Below are 19,773 nucleotides of genomic sequence, written 5' to 3' on the forward strand. Positions count from 1 at the left end.
AAGGTAAGTTTATTCGTAGAGTACCATTCATACACGAGGCAATTCACAGTGCTTCACAAAGGCAAAGGAATACATAAAACTGCATTAAAATCATCAAAATAAAACAAGATATTAAGAAAATAGATGCAATTAAAACAGGAGAATAAATACTACGGGGTCTGGGTCCTGTTTCGAAAACATTTATCCCAACTCTGTTTCTAGGCAGATTTCGCAGTCGCATTTAAGTCGCTGTTAGAATTCAGGTCTGAGTCAATAATCGCACCAAGACCTCTGGAATGATCTTTAATCTTTCAGTGAGCGCTGACCTTTGACCTTTCACTCTGGATTGAACTGGACAACGTTCTGTCATGTCCGCTCAGTGACAGGAAGGGACTGCATTGTGACGCGTGTGATCTGAAAAGTGTGAGAGCAGAGTTAAGAGCTACGTTGAGAAGAAGATGAACCTGTTGGTTTTTTTTTTAACGTTTTTGATGAAACCTCATACGGAGCCCCTCTCAGAGGCGGCATGCGCTCCGCTCAGAGCCGAAGTTTGTGGCAGAGCAGCTGCCCTCGCCTCCCCTCCTCGTGCTCAATACATTTGTACGAGCATGCAGCGGTGTCTAAGAGAAAAGCCATTACAGTTGGGTTAAACCTTCACACATGGGTGAGAGTGCATGCTTTGGCACCTGACGTCTCTGTACTTCACATGATAGACACTCTATTAAAGAGGGGGATGCTGTAATGGACTATGCATCAGTTCAGGTAATGGCTGTCAGCTCCGGTGCCCGAGAGAATTCCATTAGAAACCTTATAGGTAGTTACTAAATCACTCATTCTTCACCTTTCTCTCTATTGAACCAGCTCTTTGGGGCAATTACTACAGCTTCATACAGCTGTGAGCCATGAAGAGAGAGAGAGAGCCAGTCCTTGGACTCACTCCTGGCTGCTGGACTGAGACCAGACAGTGATTTCCTCTCAGATATATGGAGGCTGCCGTGGCTGTAAATCACAGCGACTCTGCCGCTCCCTGATGGAACATGCTTCTCTCCTTACTGCCCATTTGTGGGATCTGCTTAAATATTTGCTCTAGGATGAAGAAGCATTATGCTTCCAGCAGTGATCAGCTGCAACGCAAGAAAACTAGAGTGGTGGCATCTTCACTTCGTGATGATTCCAGCAACATTTATTCTCCTTTTGCTTCTTCTTTGTTTGCTTATTGTTGTTGTTGTTATTGTTGTTTTTTGTTTTAGCATGTCTGTTAATGATTCAAGGTTTCACTACTCAAATTATTGTTCTCCATTGATGGATGGATGGATGGATGGATGGATGGATGGATGGATGGATGGATGGATGTATAGATGATAGATGATAGATGATAGATGATAGATGATAGATGATAGATGGATGGATGGATGGATGATGGATTGATGGGTGGATGGATGGATGGATGGATGGATAGATGGATGGATGGATAGATGGATAGATGGATAGATGGATGGATGGATGGATGGATGGATGATGGATTGATGGGTGGATGGATGGATGGATGGATAGATGGATAATGGATGGATAAATGATAGATGATAGATGGATAGATAGATGGATGGATTGATGGATAGATGACTCGATGGATAGATGGATGGATGGATGGTGGATGGATGGATGGATGGATGGAGTGACATGATACGCAGCTGTTGCTGTTTCTGGAATCTGCTTTGATTTGATTAAATGAAAACCAACAATGAGCTGCTGTTAACTGGAACCCGGCGGCATAATGTCGAACCGTCCGCCTCTAAGAAGTTACATAACCAGGTCAACAACAGGAGAGTTAAAGCTCCAGTCTTCATTTGAAGCAGAGTTAAAGCTCCAGTCTTCATTTGAAGGAGAGTTAAAGCTCCAGTCTTCATTTGAAGCAGAGTTAAAGCTCCAGTCTTCATTTGAAGCAGAGTTAAAGCTCCGGTCTTTCCGCCGTGCTCTTCAGCCGACGTTCAGAGCTTCAGTTTCGTGCGGCAGCCCTCTTGGAAGTGTGTGCGTGAAACAGCCTGATAAAGCACTCTTTCCCATTTCCTCCTGTAAGCTGAGGCCCAACTCCATTCCCACCCTGACAGGTGTAAGATTAACTTAGTTAGGTGCAGGGCTGCTCATGCGCACCAAATTAAATTAATGGAACAAATTTCCCTCCTAATTAAGATGAAAATACGTGTCAGTTGTAACCTTGCTGAGCACTAATTATGTACAAATGATTTATCATCTGTTTCGTCCTGAATAGCAATGGGCTCACCTCTCTGATAGCCCCTGCTGGCTGTTAAGAGATGGCCCCTGATTAACAGTGACAGGTTGTGCTGCGGAGAAGCTGCACGTCCTGGGCCAGCCAATCAGAGGCGCCCTGGGCTCAGACTCTCCTCCCTTCCATTAACCTACATCCAGTGTGCAGCTGAGCATCACCCTGCTGCAGCGCCTTCTTGTTTCTCTCCTCAGAATGAAAATAAAGCACGTCCAGTGTGTGTGTGTGTGTGTGTGTGTGTGTGTGTGTGTGTGTGTGTGTGTGTGTGTGTGTGTGTGTGTGTTTGTGTGTGTATCCAGTTTTTTTTTTTTCAACAAGAGATCATATTTGGTGACTTCTATATTTCTTCTGTTTTTTTATTCAAATTAATAATAATAAATGCACGACAAATCGGGGAAACCATGATGGATTCGTTCTGATGAACGTGGAGACGGTTGCTGCTGGCCCGTTCGGTGAAGCATGGCGTCTTCTCAGAACGAGGCGCTTTACCCGAAAATATGAAGGAAAAGTCAAAAATGTGCCAGTCATCTTTAGGGTACATTTTCTACAAATAACCAAGTGGTGAGAAGTGACAGGTAACCTGTCTTTACAGAGACGAAGTCAGAAATGTTAAATTTACAGGTTCCATGAAGGAGAAAAATGTGTGATTTTGATCCACATATGAGTAGTTTTAGTTGAAATTTGTTGTGTTTCTCTCTGTTCGAAGCACCTAGAAATGACTGTGCTGTATGTGGCGCGAGATAAATAAAGTTAAATCAAATTGAATTATAAAGCTCCTTCTTCATGTGTAAATGGCGAAAGCTGCTCCACAGTGACTTTAAAGTACTTAAATATCATTAGATGTGATATTTCAACGAAGGCACCGTAATCTATCTTACGGTAAATTATTGTTTGTTTTTAAATGTCGGCGACTATACATCTTCTATTACTGTCCATCACAGGTCAAACACAGAGAGACAGCCAGACATGGCCGGGGTCAGGGACCTGACACCCACCGATGGCTGTCCCTGATTCTACCGGAGGTGGCCACCGTCGCTCGGGCCAGTGGGACAGTGTCGGGCCCTGCTGCAGGGAGAAGGAGGGTCACGGTGGAGAAACCCCAAGAAGGTCACTTCAGACTGGATCAGCCACCTCAGACACAGACCAGACATCTCACACAGACAATACATTCCTTTAAAAAAAAAAAAAAAAAAAAAAAAAAAAAAAAAACACAGATTGAATTAGGCAGAGTACAATCAAGCTCATACATCAACATTTTCTGCTCGGCAGCAGATAATTGCCTCAAAGTGCCCTTCAACAGAAGCAAGCCGACGTCGCCCAGCAGGTGGTGCTGGAGGTTAGGAGTGCCCGAAGCCACTGTGCAAATTCCTGTGGGCTGAAGTATCAACAATAAACAGGGTTTCATCGTACAATTAGAGCCTAACTGGGATATTCCATCTTATTTCCTCCTGCCTTGCAGCTATAGATATATTTCAAAGGGGGAGCAGCTGTGATTAGCATTAGAATTGAAGTCCCTTGTGATGCTAAGGACACACTGGCCAATCTGTAATCATTGTTCCGCAGGCTTGCTCACAGGGGATGTAGCTCGCTTTGTCATTATCATTCAATATGCCACACACACGCTGCCACGGCTCCTGTGGTGCTGCCAGCAACAGGCCATCTGCATCCCTGCACCACAAACAGGCCCGTGTGTGTGTGTGTGTGTGTGTGTGTGTGTGTGTGTCTTTGTTGTGGTACCTGTGTTCTCCTCTGTTTGAAACCTTTCTGTTCTCCCTGCTGCTGCAGAGCATCTCTCCTCCGCCTCCTCCTCCTCCTCCTCCTCCTCCTCCTCCTCCTCCTCCTCTTCCTCCTCCTCCTTATTCTGCAGGCTCATGTAACTAACACTAATAAAATATCTGCCGTTGTGTGTTTTATCCATTCGCCTCAACAACAAATCAGATGGAAACGCGCGTCTGTTTGCATTTAAAACGGTCCTAAATCAGATCTTCCTCACACGTTTATGGACGTTCACCTGAGAACATTTTGATTTCTGCAGCACAAAACTGTGGCACAAGCGAGCAGCAGCAGCAGCAGCAGCAGCAGCAGCAGCAGCAGCAGCAGCAGCAGCAGCAGCAGCAGCAGCAGCAGCAGCAGCAGCAGCAGCAGCAGCAGCAGCAGCAGCCATTTTCTTTTGTGCTCCACACCCTCTCCCGCCCTCAGCCGAGGCATCTCCACAATCATCTCCGGCTCTCCCGGATCTGGGATGTGAGGCAGAGGGAGGGGTTAGAGGTTAATTATAGACAAGAGAGAGGTCGCAAGGCCTATTATTTTTGAGCTGGGACCCGCAACGCTCCAATGGGGCTGACATTTACGGCGAGGGCCCAGCCCCACCCCTCCATCACCATCCACACCCTCTGCCCACCTTGTGCACACCATCACTCACATTTATACCGAGGCAGCCGACAGGCTCTGATAATGAAAAGGCCTGTAGTGCTTGGCACAGGCAGGATGATGAATTGTATCCCTGGCTGTTGTCCGGCTGTGTCGGGGGGCCTACAAGTAGCCCTTGACAACTAATTGAAAGCCCCTCCATGTCCTCCCCTCACCCAGCAGACTTCCTTTATCACTCTAATTATTGGGGTTAAGTGAGAGTCCCACGGGGCTCACACACACACACACACACACACACACACACACACACACACACACACACACACACACACACACACACACACACACACACACACACACACACACACACACACACACACACACACACACACACACACACATACACACACACACACACACACACACACACAAGGAAATTGACTCAGCATCTTTTAATTGAACTTTTATTTCTCTGATCCTGAACATGTCACCAGGAGCCAGTTTGCTTCATAATGCCTCAGAGCTCTGCACCCTGCAGCTGTGGCCACATGTGACTCTACGGCTCCTCTGCAGTGACTCTACAGCTCCTCTAGTGACTCTACGGCTCCTCTAGAGACTCTGTAGTAACTCTACAGCTCCTCTAGAGACTATGTAGTGACTCTACAGCTCCTCTAGTGACCCTGTAGTAACTCTACAGCTCCTCTAGAGACCCTGTAGTAACTCTACAGCTCCTCTAGAGACCCTGTAGTAACTCTACAGCTCCTCTAGTGACTCTACAGCTCCTCTAGAGACCCTGTAGTAACTCTACAGCTCCTCTAGAGACCATGTAGTAACTCTACAGCTCCTTTAGAAACCCTGTAGTAACTCTATAGCTCCTCTAGAGACTATGTAGTGACTCTTCAGCTGCTCTGCAACTCTTCTGGTAAAAATGTGTCAAACAAGGTAGACAACCAAAACAGATCAAACAACAAAAATTGCTATAAGAAGTCACATCACTGTCGATATAGTATCTAAATCGCTTAAAAAATAGTTAAAGAATATAAAAGTACAAAAAAAAGAAAAGAAACAACTAAAACAACAACAACAAAAAACTCCTACAAGTTTAAAACAGCTAAAAAACGTAATAGTGTGTAATTGTAGTCATGACATTTCAGGAAAGCAAACCAATACAAAGTTATGGTTATTTTATTACAACAAAACTGTACTAAAGACATTGCCATCATTGTTATCCTCATTGTTAAAGATGGAACTTATTTGGTGTAAATACACAAAAACATTCTAAATGCAGCAGAGCTCTGAACTAACTTGACGGCTGACACAAGAAACATAAAAATTAATGCCAGTTATTCAATTGTTCCCATTTTCCACGTTAAAATGTCCCATTTATACAGATTTCTTTTTGTTGCAACAAAGATTTATCAACAATCACAACATAAAATTCACAGAAAATAAAATTATATGGGTAAAACTGTATTTCTTTTAAAAATAGGTTAAATTGCAAACCTGCAAACTGAAAGAAATCATGACGCTGCAGTGTGCCTGTACTGTTGTACAGTTTGTTTCCCACACGTCAGCCCAGCAACAATGTAGTATTTAACCATTTTGAATATGAATTTGTTAAATTGCAGATTTGAGGTGGTATTAATGGTTTTGTTGTAGCAACACATCCTTACAGGTAATAATGCATAAATGATTTTTTTTTTTTATAATGCAGAAAAACAAACTGGTGGGATAAATAGATTTTGCATGACAGTACAAAAAATGGTGTTTGGTAATAGCAAAGCATTCTATTCTATTCTAAAATATAGACAATCAACAGTCTGCAGCTCTTGGTAACTATCTGTAATGTTTTGCAGACTATCTGTTACAACTGAAGAAGAAAAGTAAAGTGAAATGCTGAAACTCCTAAAACGGCCCCAAAAAAAGCTAAAACATGGTTTGGATCTCAACTGAATTTGTCAAACTTCCTAAATGCCACTTAAGCTACAGATTTGGGAAATACAGTGAGTGTGTTTGCAGGCGCTGTGTTATCTTTCGTTTCAATGTTAAAGATGAGTTATAGCCAGTAGAATGAGGTGAAAACAGCTCTTTTGGTCATGAAGCTGCAGACCTTTGTCTCAGCTTTTTGAATAATTGTGACTTATCTCATTTCAGACAGAGAAAGAGACGCGTCAGTGTTCTTTATTAGCATTTGAAAGTTTAAACAGTTGTGCTCTTTGTGTTGTATTCGAATGTAGGAGTCAGAGAGGCCTGATGCTGTACAGTTTTTATCTGATTCGAACGAGGATTTAAAGTAGGTCAGCTTTGTTTCATTCTGTACTAAGTCACCTTTCTCTGTCTGTCGCTCATCGTTGGCAGTATCTCAGGCAGCAGCTTGCACTAAGCTCTCTGTGAGGAATTTTAAAAATGTTGTGATCAAGTTAACAATGATAAAGTTAAGTTTGACTGTGGAATGACAGAGCGTGGATAGTCTGCTCATGTTCACACCATCGAGAAGCCACATATAATCCCTGACACTCCATCACCTGCAAGAGGCCTCAATATGCGGAATACAAAACAGAGTGTAAATGGGTTTGAGGATTACGAGTGATTCGCTGTGAATTTTGTTACGTTTCTGTAAGCTTATTAAACCACAAGAGCAAATCAAACACGATGTGTGAGGAGTGTTTACCTGCGTGTCTCAGGCTGATTCCCACTGCTGCAAAGAGCCTGCAGGTGTTAGAGGAGTTTATTCAAGCCTTTCTGTCGGAGTCTGCATGTTCTGCCACAGTGGAAAAACGTGTGTGTGTGAGGTTAGTGTGTGTGTGTGGGGGGGGGGGGACGACGACGACTGTCTGCCTCTCAGTGTGCGTCCTGTGATTGACTGCTCTCATATCCAGGTGAACCTGACTCCTGACTTCCTACTCTGGGTATTTCATATTTCATTTCATGTAAAAATAAACAAGGGGTTGAGGATTAAGGGAACATATCTCTGGAACACATATTGAACAGCTCTCCACATTCTGATTACATTTGATGACAGAAACGCAAACAGAGTCATTTGAACACTTTAATGGACCTCTTTAGTTATTCTGGCCAAACATAATCTTCTCCCGGGAGACTTTAATATCCTATCTAGGGTATATATGTATTTATGTATGTATGTATGTATTTATTATTATTATTATTATTATTATTATTATTATTATTATTATTATTATTATTATTATTATTATTATTATTATTATTATTATTATTATTATTATTTAGGTAAAAACTAACGACAATGTGTGCATGTATTCAAATAGTCATTCTTTTTTTTTTGTATTATAAAAAGTCCGTCCTCAAATTTCAGGTCACGTGTTCACATTTTGCGCAGCTGATGTCCACGCCCTGTGCCGTAACCCCCCGACTTACGTATACGCGATGACGTCGTTCTTTGTGTAACGTGGTGACGTCACCGACCGGACGGGACGTGCAGCCGGAAGTATTCTGAGCAAGCGAGAAGGCTAATTTAAGTTTTCCTGGGGGAAACAGTGAAGTATTACTCGGATGGTGTGTGCGGGTGGAGGCAGACATGTAGAGGCGGTGGACGGACTCTGTCAGCGGCAGGTGAGAGCTTCGCTTTGACTCCGCTCGTCGACGGAGGGACGTTAAATGAGCAGCTAGCTGTGGAGCTCTGCCACATAATCACTGGAGTCAAAGTAACTCTGGAGACTGGATCCACCTCCATCACCGCTTCTCTACATTCACTGCTTCACTGGGCGAGATTGTTGGTTTGTAATTCATTCGTCAGCCAGTTGAGATTCTGAGGCGAATGTCATTGCTGGTTAATTAGCCGAGAGGCTCCATGAGCTGCTGTTAACCAACAAATAGCTGCAGACTGACTCATGATGAGACTTTATACTCTTTGTAATGTAAACTCATGTCAGATGGCGCTGAAAGGAGTCATGTTGTTGTTGTTGTTGTTGTTGTTGGTCCAAAAACGTTGTATTCAAAGTTTTATTGCCCCAAATCCAGCATCTCTTTGATTTTCCTCCATTTGAATATTGGATCATAGGAGCTGCATTCAGAATCTGCTGTGTCTGTGTGAGCTGGACTGGCTCCGCCCACACATGCCCATCTTGGGAAGAGGAGGAAGCACTTCCTCTAGTGGTGCCAGAGCAGAGCTGCCTAATTAAGGGAGGGCCTACCTTGATTGGGATTGGCTAAACCCCCGATGACACTGTATAGGGTTTGATTCCTGATTTGCTTTTAAATATTGAAACAAGCTTCGGCGAGAGATGACAGATTTTCTTCACCTCTGGGGTGTCATTCCCAGGTATGGGACATATATCACTGTTGGAAAACTTTTAGAAAGTGAATTATTTTTTACAATATGATCCCTTTAAGCTGAAAAATAACCAAACATTGACCATAAGTTCTGATAAAATTCTGAAGTTGATGCAGATTTGAAACTTGAAGGTTATTGGAGGGTATTTATCTGAAATTATTACTAAACTGAGCCCCATGGCTCTGACCTTGACTTGCTTTTTGTTCTGTTTTAAATTTTTCTTTTTTCTGAAGACGTCGTAGAACCAAGGCCACGTGTGGACAAAAGCTTGATAGGAATGGCAAAGAAGACAAAACTGCTCCATTTGGAGGACCAAGCTGCTCTCTAGATGTATTGCACCTCCTAATGTTGCGTTATGGAATAAATGTGCATTATGTAACAATGACAACATTGAAAAGCTGAGTGACATTTAATTCTAGTCCAAATGAATCTTAATTTTTTTCTCATTATTAAACATAGAACCATGTTTTAAATTATGAAATTATTACCCTTTCTTAAGACAAAGTGGAAACCCCACATTTTGTAATAACTTGCAATATATAACAAGTTATCACAAAATGCGTCAGATTATTACAACATGCGGCGTTATTCCACAATGAGGTTAACAGTTGTGCACAAAATGTCGCTGAATAAACCGCCGATGTGGCAAAAAACTCTGAGGATGTTTGGTTGAAGGAGCTCTTGGTTATGAATGGCGCCGTACTGTGATCATGACGCGTGTGAGCGGCCTGTGAACAACCTGATGTATCACAACAACTCTCCTCCTCACAGTCCAGCCGTTTTCAGTCCGCACTCATTGTTTATGGGGATTCGCATGGAGGAATTATTTTTGGGCTGAATCTCACTTAATGAATGAACATTTTCTCAACCGTTAATGCTGAAGTAAAAAAAAAGAAGTTACTTGTGAACTGGTCGTCGTTGTGGGAGAGGTGCCTCCTCGTTCAGTCTTATATGTTCACGTGAGTCTGGGACCTCTTGTGTTTCCACACACGGTGTATTTGAAGAGCTTTTGGTGTTTGTGGTGGATTAGTGGGACGCGCCTTGCCTCTAACTGAGCCGTTGTTCCGCAGGTCTGGGATGTCAGGCGGAACACACTGAACTGCCAGCCGGATAAGGACGTCGTCACCACCCCCCCGTTTCCTGTTGTTTTAGCGAGTTCTTCCCTCTCATGTCCTTAACACTGACGGCCATGAGCGACAGCGCGGTGACCAGCGGCCAGCAGCAGTGGTCGGGGTCCAGGGAGGCCCGGGGTCACTCTCAGGGGCCCTACGTCTCCTCCATCACCAACAGGTCAGAACAAACCACCGCCTTTGTGACTGAACCAGGCCTTCGAGCCACTTTCTCTCTCCTGGAGCCGCAAAACTCATTTAACCATCAAACATGAAGAGATTTGTTATGTTTACTAAAAGCTGCAGCTTGTGATGAATTACTGAAAGTTAAAAAATGTTGACTATTGTTTTTTTTTTGTGTGTTTTGGTTACGGTTTTTTCCGTTTTCCTTAAAAAGTATTTTAGCCATTGAGACGGTTTTTAGTTTTTCCATGTTGAGTACAATGATTGATTTGGATTATTTTCCTGACATTCATGTGGAAACTCGACTTTCTCAGTTTCTCACTTAAAGTTGTCTCCTGGAATTACCGTAATTTCTGTACTATGGGTTGCTACTTATTTCACACACTTTGAAACAACGACGCGGCTGATTTACGGATTTTTACGGCTTCATGCCGTCGATACATGGGTGATGCCGACATTTCTTTTAAAATTTGGTGGGTGCGACTTATATTCAGGTGTGCTCAGTCTGTAAATAAAATCGTCTGTATTATTTTCTGTCCATCTTGTTAATCGTCAGGGAGCGTGTATCGAGGGCCTGAAGAGCCACTTGTTGTTCCAGGCTGCAAATCTCTGATCTTTAAAGCTCCCGGTCTGATCTTTGCGCCGTAGGACCACCAACCTGTTGATCCGGGGGGCCATGCTGTTCTCCGTGGGGGTCTTCCTGGCCCTGGTGCTCAACTTACTGCAGGTGCAGAGGAACGTCACCCTGTTCCCCCCCGACGTGCTGAGCAGTATCTTCTCCTCGGCCTGGTGGGTGCCGCCCTGCTGCGGCACAGCCTCAGGTGTGTAACAACTCGTAGGGGTCGGTGTGGTTTCTGAGGGGATCTGCGGGATTCAACGATGTAATCCAACCGGGGTTTTGAAACGCGGCCTTGTGAATAAGCACATGACCTCCTCCTGCTCAGGAGTACAATCTGATGCAAACTGTAGACATGTAATGTTAACGTTGTTATTCGTCAGCCACAGTAAACAACGGATGTCACGAGAGATGAATGACGTTTATTCATTTTGATACTGAAGCAGATCAAGATCCAGTGTTGAACTTATGCACAGAAAAGAAAAAGTCACAGATTAATCCAAGCAAAGTGGAATCGGATTATTTCATGACAGTTTTTGTTACTCCTCCTCAGACGTGGAGCGTCTTCACATGCGCCTGTATTTGTAGTTCATCTGTCTGAACCACTGTACTCCATCGATACTGCTCCATGTCTGGAGTTTGGCTTCAGTCTACTATTTTCTTTTAGAAGAGCTATCTTCAGATCTTCTTCTGCTCTTCATTCCTGAACTTATCAGTCGCTTGAAATCTACATTAGTTGCATATTGGAAGTAATCATTAATGGAAAGAAGCTTTAAGACACAGAAGCAACATTAGGAGTGGAGGTTCTTTTTATATGAGGTGTTACAGCATGTAATCCTTTCTACTTCACCTTTGACCCCTGAACACTTCCCCTCACTGTGATTCCCTCTCCCGTATCTCTCTGGAAGAGCCGTGCACACTCCCGCCTCCACGCTGAGCAACTGTGACTTCATGTTGAATATTCTGTCCCGTTGTTTAACACGGCGCTCCGTCCTGTGTTCCTCCTGCAGCCATGATCGGCCTGCTGTACCCGTGCGTCGACAGCCGGCTGGGGGAGCCGCACAAGTTCAAGCGGGAGTGGTCCAGCGTGATGCGCTGCGTGGCCGTGTTCGTGGGCATCAACCATGCCAGTGCTGTATCCTTTGTCTTGGTTTACTCCATTTTCATCACGTGTGTTGACTAGAACGGGCACCCGGTGGAGCGCAGACCTTCGCCAACGCCACGTTTGTTTGCGGAACCGAGTTAGCATCGCTAGCACCATAGCCGTTAGCTCATATCGACGTTAACTCGGCAGGTCAGGTAGCGACGTCACTGTGTGAAACATGGCTTGTCGCTATGGAAACGGCGAGGCTGCAAGGCTTTCTGGGAGACGTATTAGTGCTGGTATTACTGGAACATTTCAAAGGAAATGCAGTGTGACGAGATAAATTTGACATTTTATTGCCGTTTTTGGGGATTTATTCAGAAACGCTTAGCCGTTAACGTCTCAAAATCTAATCGATTGATTCTTGGATGATGACAAATCAACCCTGAAAATTTCAAGCAATTCTGGCGAGTAGTTTTTGCAAAAAGTTGGAAAAATACATGCATACAAACCACTAGATAAATACACGCAGAAGAAAACATGCCCTTCTCAGCCAACTCTGTTGGCGAAGGTAATGAAAAGCAAATGATTTGACTTCATCCTCCAAGGGATGTTTTATTTTATTGAATGAAAAACCAGCAGTTTTTAGACTTTACATGTGTGAAAAGGAGTAGAAGAAGCATAACCTGCGTTATGTTCAGAATATTCAAAGTTTTTAGATTTCAAATCATTGTCAACCTGCACAACAATCAATTCACCCGAACATATTCAAACTATTATATTAATAACCACTCATCATCTGTCCTTTGATATTGAACAAATCAATTACAAATGATATGAAAACTGTGTAATACAGGAAGTGTAAGATCTGCAACAGACATTGAATAAATGAGCCGTTCAGTCCGCAGAAGTAAGTGTGTGGCTGCAGCCTGAGGCCGTGTTACGGAACGCTGCTGCTCCAGTATGAAGGTCAAAGGTACAGCAGCAGTATGGCGGTACAGTCTGGGCCCGTAACCTGCTGCCTGCCCGGTCCTTGACTCGACTCTCTGTCAGAAAGTGGACTTTGCCAACAACATCCAGCTGTCTCTGACTCTGGCGGCGCTCTCCATCGGCCTGTGGTGGACCTTCGATCGCTCCCGCAACGGCTTCGCTCTGGGCGTGAGCATCGCCCTGCTGGCCACCCTGGCCACGCAGCTGCTGGTCTATAATGGAGTCTTTCAGTAAGTGACTCAGAAGAGTTAAACATGATGAGTCAAAGATGGATGTTTTACCACGAGTGACACTGAAAGCTTCGTGTGGTCATCGTTTCCTTTATAAACTCTTGTACAGGATCCAAACTGTGTATTCTTTGTTTCATGTTATCTCGAAATTACAGCTGGAGTTCCACTTCTTTTCAAAAATTACTCGCATGTTACACAAGCCTCGCTTCCAAAAATGTGTGAAATGTACAGATTGAACTGATTTCATACATAATGCGACATTAACAGAGCATCGGGGTTTTAAAAGTAACACGTCACGTCTGATAGACTGATGAGGTGAAGGACTAAAGACAGAGGAGCTCCACTCGTTAATCAGCAGACTCTTCTCAGGTCACGGGGACACCTTCAAGACAGTGTGAAGGGCAAAACGGGTCCAACACCGAGGCCTGAAGAACCATCAGAAACCATCAGTGACATGTTTTCCCTCGATATAGTTTCTCTTTCCGTTTTACACATCGTCCCGACCTTTTTGGGTGATTGTTGATGTTTCCATGACTGGAGGTCAAATGCGGTTTGTGCTTCTCCTCCGCTCAGGTACACGTCTCCTGATTTCCTCTACATTCGCTCCTGGCTGCCCTGCATCTTCTTCGCTGGCGTTATAACGATGGGAAACATCGGACGGCAGCTCGCCTTGGTGAGGAAACTGTACACACTTTCTACGTTGTGGCCCGAAGCGCTGTACATTCAGATTGTCAGGGGGTTAATCTGGAGGTTTAATGTCCAAATCATAAGATTATACCGTGATACAGGCCTGGGATGGTTTTATTACGGCGTCGGAGTGAAATAGTACGGTGGCCTGGATGAGCAAAACACCGCGACAAAAGCATGAGAACACTATGAAATCCAGAAAACACTACAGAATCCAGAAAATGCTACAAAATACAGAAAAGAAAACAGAAAATCCATAAAAATGCTCAAAGAAATTCAGGAGGGAAAAAAAAAAAAATTTTGTGGGGGAAATAATCCAGAAAAAAATCAAGGAAAAAAAAGAGGGAAATTTTGACACGATTCCAGAAAAATTCACAGACAAAGGAAAAAGTATTTTACCTGCTGATGACGCGCTCGTCGCTGATTGGACAGAAGCACAGTTCGTCTTGTCATCTTTTTAAAACGCATACTCATTGTAATATTGTGGTTGTTTTGACAGCATCGCCTCATTAATGCGCCACATCAACATAATGACGGATAAACTCAATAGCTGAGTCTTCGTCGGGGCTCATATTTGGAAGTAGTGTTGACTTCCTGTCAAAAAAGCCAGACTGTCCAATCAGCGACGACGACGACAAACTCACGTTTCCTTTGTGAATTTTATAACGTTTTCTGGATTTTGTCGTGTTTCGTGCTGTGCACCTCCGGGCCACCGTAGAAAAGTCACCCTCAGGTTTTAAAACGTCACTCTCCATTATTGGGTCGTGAAATGAAGCGTGGGTGAAGTCTGGGACGCCCGTCCTCCGATTGACAGTTTTCTGTTTGTCGTTTTTATCTCCAGTACGAATACAAATTCCTTCAGGAGAAGAGTCATCAGGACTGAGGCTTGGGGCGGGGGGAGGGGTTTACGAGGCCCTGATGGCCCCCACAGCGGGGCTGCAGACCCCCCCCCCCCCCCACTGAGGACCTGAGGCCCCTGGTGGACACCTGACAGTATTTCAGCCACCTGGTGCAGCCTGAGCTGAAGGAACACTGACAGTGGAGGGGGTCCTTCCTCATCCACCTCCATGTGCCAATCGTCTTCTCCTGACTCTCTCCGGATCAGCACACACACACACACACACACACACACACACACACACACACACACACACACACACACACACACACACACACACACACACACACTTACATTCACTGAGATCATACAGGAGTTTCCGGCCTGTCCTGCACGATCTGTTTGGAAACAGTGGAAAAACATGAAGGGAAAAATCTTCCAGTATAATTTGCTTCCGTTGTAATTTCACACGTCTCGAGGTCCAGAAACGAGCGGCCGATTTAAAAAGCCGCTCGGAGGAACGGAGCCTGAGGATCAACGCGCAAATTTGTAGGGCTTTGTGAACATTTTGAGAATGTACTTGTTCTCCTTCGGACTAAAACAAGGGAACAAAATGAGTTGTTGTCGTTTTCAAAGGTATTATTTTACCCAGTTTGGAGGGTTTTCTTGATGACGGTGGAGTCTGTCTGGATTGTAAGCTGCCCGGGGTTCGTCTTCATCAGCTCTTCCTCACGCACACGGGACAAGCGGCTCGTCGCTCCCGGGACCCGAACATCCGTGCAAAGCTTTTTCACGACAGCAGAGGAAGAGCAGGAACAACGAGGACCTCAGTATTTACACACATTAGGATTAGTACTGAAATACATTTATAAGTCAGAATTTCAGGAGATTAAAAAAAAAAAAAAAAAAGTCTTAATTCTGAGAGAAGTCAGAATTTTAACTTGGGAAATTCTGGGGATTCTTTGAAAAAAATATCATTTTCAAATAAACATTTCTCAGAATTGAGTCTCTGTTGGAGAGAAATGTGTTACTGATGATTATTAGTTGAAGACCGAATGAAGTACTGAGACCGTTTTAAAGATTTCAAGTGTTTAAAAGTCTCAGGAAGACCAAAACGTTCCACCAGCTCCACAGTCCTCTTGCATTTTGAGATTGTAAAGTGTAAAATGTTGAGGACAACGTGAAGGCTGGTTTCTGTATTTCACCTCCTTTGTTTCACAGGCGGATGTGGTGAGAAACCGTGTGGACGCTGAAGTGAGCCAACCCAATGATTTGAGTGTGATTAGTTACAGCGTGAAAGCAAACTTTAGAGTTTATCCTGTAGTTTTAGAGGATGTGGGGGGGGGGGGGGGGGGGACGTTTTTATTGCATTTCGGGAGTGAACCGTTTTATATCAGCTCTGTAGTAACGGATGTTTTTGAAAATCTGACTTAATCTTTTTTTTTTTTTTAATTGTCTGGTGGTTAAAGGAGGATTCAAATAACTGAATGCAGAATGTGTCTTTATTGTTACAGTAAAACATGAAGATAAAAAAAACTGCTGAGGCACGAATACAAAATCTGAATAATGTTGGACGGTGGAACTGAGAGGGTCTTTCAAAATAAAACCTCTATTTGGTTTCAAGTTTAAACTCACACTATGAGGCCTCAGAAGTGAAGAAAGTGTCATCTTCCTCGCTTGCTTGTTTTTAGTGACGGCGTTCTCATACAGACCAATCAGAGATTTTCCCTTTATGACATCATGTGGGGAAATAACCACTCCCTCTGGTAGTGGATACTCACGTTGACCTTCACACAGGGAGATAGAAACTTACAAATATTACTGATATACTGAATACATTCAATTTAATTTGAAAAACCTAAAGAGCAGGAGTTAGCATTAGCTACCTGCTAGTACCTGTAACAACACATAGCGACTAAACTGAGTAACATATTCAGACACAATATTTTTAACTCCGCATCTTCACGAGCTTCTCCTTCTGAGTCTGTTTCTGCTTCAAACTGAGTGAATAACTGCGTTTATAAGAGCCATAGCAATAAACGACCACCCTGAACATTGGCGCATTGTATCGGTGTTTCGGACAACCTGGTTTCCCCGTTAAATTGTGACCAACTTCCTTTAGCGTCCATTATTGCTGCTAGTAACAGCATATCATAGAATAAGACTCAAAATATAATGGCATTCGTCAGGGCAGCTACAGATTTATGTCAGGTTTTTAAAGCCTGTTATTAGCAGCAACGAGGGACGCTAAAGCGTCACCAGTTAACGGGGAAACCACTTATTCTTAAACACCGGAAAGCTCTTCTCCAGAGACTGGCCTGGAGTCACAGAAACAGCCTGTTCTCCGTAGAGCTCACTAGAGGAACTTTTAGACTGGACGGAATTCAGGACCAAGGTTATTTAAGGAAATACAATGTTGTTGAACAAATCATTTTTTTTGTAAACCTCTCCTTTATTTTTTGTTAGGCACTAAGTTCTTTGCATAAAGTCTGCACCAGACTGATTTTCAAAGCATGTTGTCAATAAAATCTACTTTATTATTATTAACTATTTCAATGATAGTGAATAAAGAATGACCTGCTGACAAGACAAACTAGAATTAAAGTTTTAACAAGAGCTGGAAGCCCTGCTGTAGCAGAATGGACTGATTTTTTTTACTTTTGAAGAAATTGTTAGTGTTAAATTAAACACACTAAAAATATATAATTAAAAAAAGATTGCTTTAGTGCAAAACCGGTGTGATATGAGAAGAGCTCAGTAGATCTCAAGTTATTAACTATGATCTTTTAATGTTTAAAAAATAATAATAAAATCTGAGAATATAATAGAATTAGGATTTCATCAATTCTAACTCAATCTGAGCAGCTGTGTATTTTTATTTAAATGGAAGCAAACTCACCACAGTGTGTGTTTAAATATCAGTTTGTACCTGAAAGGGTTAACGACTAAACTGGAAACAGATTCTAATCTGACCTACAACATGCGTGAAGCCAGGTACATGTCTGTCAGGACACACACACACACACACACACACACACACACACACACACACACACACACACACACACACACACACACACACACACACACACACACACACACACACACACACACCGAGGTGATTAAGACGAATAAAGAGGATTTGAAGCACCTTTGTGTGTGGGATAAGGACGACGCTCTCTCTGCGTTACATGAGTGTTTGAGGCAATTTGCCGGGGGAATGTTATTGTTCAAGGCTAACTAGCTAGTGAAACAATAGGCGTGATGTGTCATCGCAGTAAGTGCTGCTCCGAAGAGCTAAACTCCCCGCCGCTAATGAATTCATTAATCTCTCCATTTATTCCTGACAAGCAATTATCTCCTCTCACAGACGGAGGGTCAGGAGGCTCCACGGCTCCACGTATCTGCCGAGGAGGAAGCAGAGCGGTCCCCGCCGGCCCTGCGCACGACGCTTATTTACTTCTGTTTGCAGGAGAAACTGGGTGAAGCCTTGTGAGATATCCTGCAGGACTCAGAGGAGCTGGAGTTTATAACACAGGCACCGTGTTCCGTTCAATCCACACGTGGGGCAAACCGAGAGACTGGACCGGACAGTGACAGGATCAAGGAAGAGGGCGTCGTGATGATATCTGAAATGCATCGGATCCTTCTGATTAAAAGGAACCGTACTAAAGAGTCCCATATTATGCTAAATGGACTTTCTTATGGTTTTCTAACAGTGATATGTTCTCACGTTCGAGGCCCCAGAAGAAAGTCGGTCGTCTCCCTCACTGGTTCCACTTTTTAGTGAACGTGTGCTCATACAGGCCAATCAGAGATTTTCCCTTCATGATGTCATACGGGGAAATAATCACTACCAGAGTGAGTATTCACTACCTTCTGCTTTCTTTCTTTCTTTCTTTCTTTCTTTCTTTCTTTCTTTCTTTCTTTCTTTCTTTCTTTCTTTCTTTCTTCTTAAGAAGAAGAAGAAGAAGTTGCAGATAGCCGCTACAGAGGAGCTGTAGAGATGCTAGAGAGGGGATGCAGAATCACTACAGAGGAGCTGTAGCGGCTCTACAGGGGAGCTGTAGAGCTGCTACTGTGCGGCTGTAAAGTCGCCACAGAGAAGCTGTGGAGTCATCACAGAGGGAATGTAGAGCCATTACAGAGGAGTTGTAGTGCCTCTACAGGTGAGCTGTAGAACTGCTACTGTAAATTCACTACACAGAAGCTGTGGAGTCATCACTGAGGGAATGTAGAGCCGCTACAGAGGAGCTGTAGACTTACTAGAGAGGGACTATAAAACCATTACAGAGGAGCTGTAGAGTCCCTACAGAGGAGATGTAGAATCACTACAGAGTAGCTGTAGTGCCTCTACAAGAGGAGCTATAGAGCCACGACAGGGGAGCTGTAGAGCCACTACAGAGGGGATGTAGAGCCATTTCAGAGAAGCTGTAGAGTCACTACAGAGGGGATGTAGAGCCGCTACAGAGGAGCTGTAGAACCACATGTTGCTGATGTCTGATCAGGATTAAAAGTAAGCAATCTTACTTTTGGAAAGAGGCTAGTTGTGCAGGTGGAAATAAAACAGTGTAATCGGATTACACATATTGAGTTAATTTATGTCCTTTCAAGGTAATTCAAAAATAAAACTGACACTCTGCCTTCATAACGTCTCCCTGTAAAATCTGCCGGGTATGTCAATCCTTCTGGATGCCATGAAGTTTGACCTTGCATTTACTGCTGTGTTTTCACACGCAGCGGGACACAGACCAATAAAAGGCCGGCGGTAATGGCCGAGGACAGGCCCCATGTAATGAAACGGGCCTTAGTGGGGAAGCACGGCTCTCCATCTGCAGCTGCTCTCTGAGGGATGAGAGTCCACACTGGAATAAAACCCTGTTAAACGCTGTCACAACATGAATCACTGCCCCCAGAGACATCCATCACTGCTTAAAAGGTGACCACAAATGATGTGTGAACCACTAGATATTGATTAGTGGTGTGCTGCAGGTGTCAGCTTTAATGTTGCGGCGGCTTGATAGTGTCGCCTCTGACAGCCGCTGCCCTAACTCCGCTCTGATAGATTTTAATGGTGAAATATTGATTTCT

General features: G+C 43.7%; 1 protein-coding gene across 1 annotated transcript; it reads left to right on the forward strand.

The window, feature by feature from the left end:
- The first annotated feature begins 8,053 nt into the window (after positions 1-8,053).
- On the forward strand, positions 8,054-15,635 carry insig2 (insulin induced gene 2). The gene is made up of 7 exons (XM_080478597.1): positions 8,054-8,224; positions 10,016-10,235; positions 10,886-11,058; positions 11,864-11,988; positions 12,991-13,157; positions 13,731-13,830; positions 14,686-15,635. Exons 2-7 carry the CDS (start codon positions 10,114-10,116, stop codon positions 14,725-14,727), a joined length of 729 nt encoding a protein of 242 aa, XP_080334723.1. The 5' UTR covers positions 8,054-8,224; positions 10,016-10,113; the 3' UTR covers positions 14,728-15,635.
- The last annotated feature ends 4,138 nt before the right edge of the window (positions 15,636-19,773 follow it).

Source organism: Lipophrys pholis (genome assembly GCF_963383615.2).
Source record: "Lipophrys pholis genome assembly, chromosome: 13".
In the NCBI taxonomy this organism is placed as follows: Eukaryota; Metazoa; Chordata; class Actinopteri; order Blenniiformes; family Blenniidae; genus Lipophrys; species Lipophrys pholis.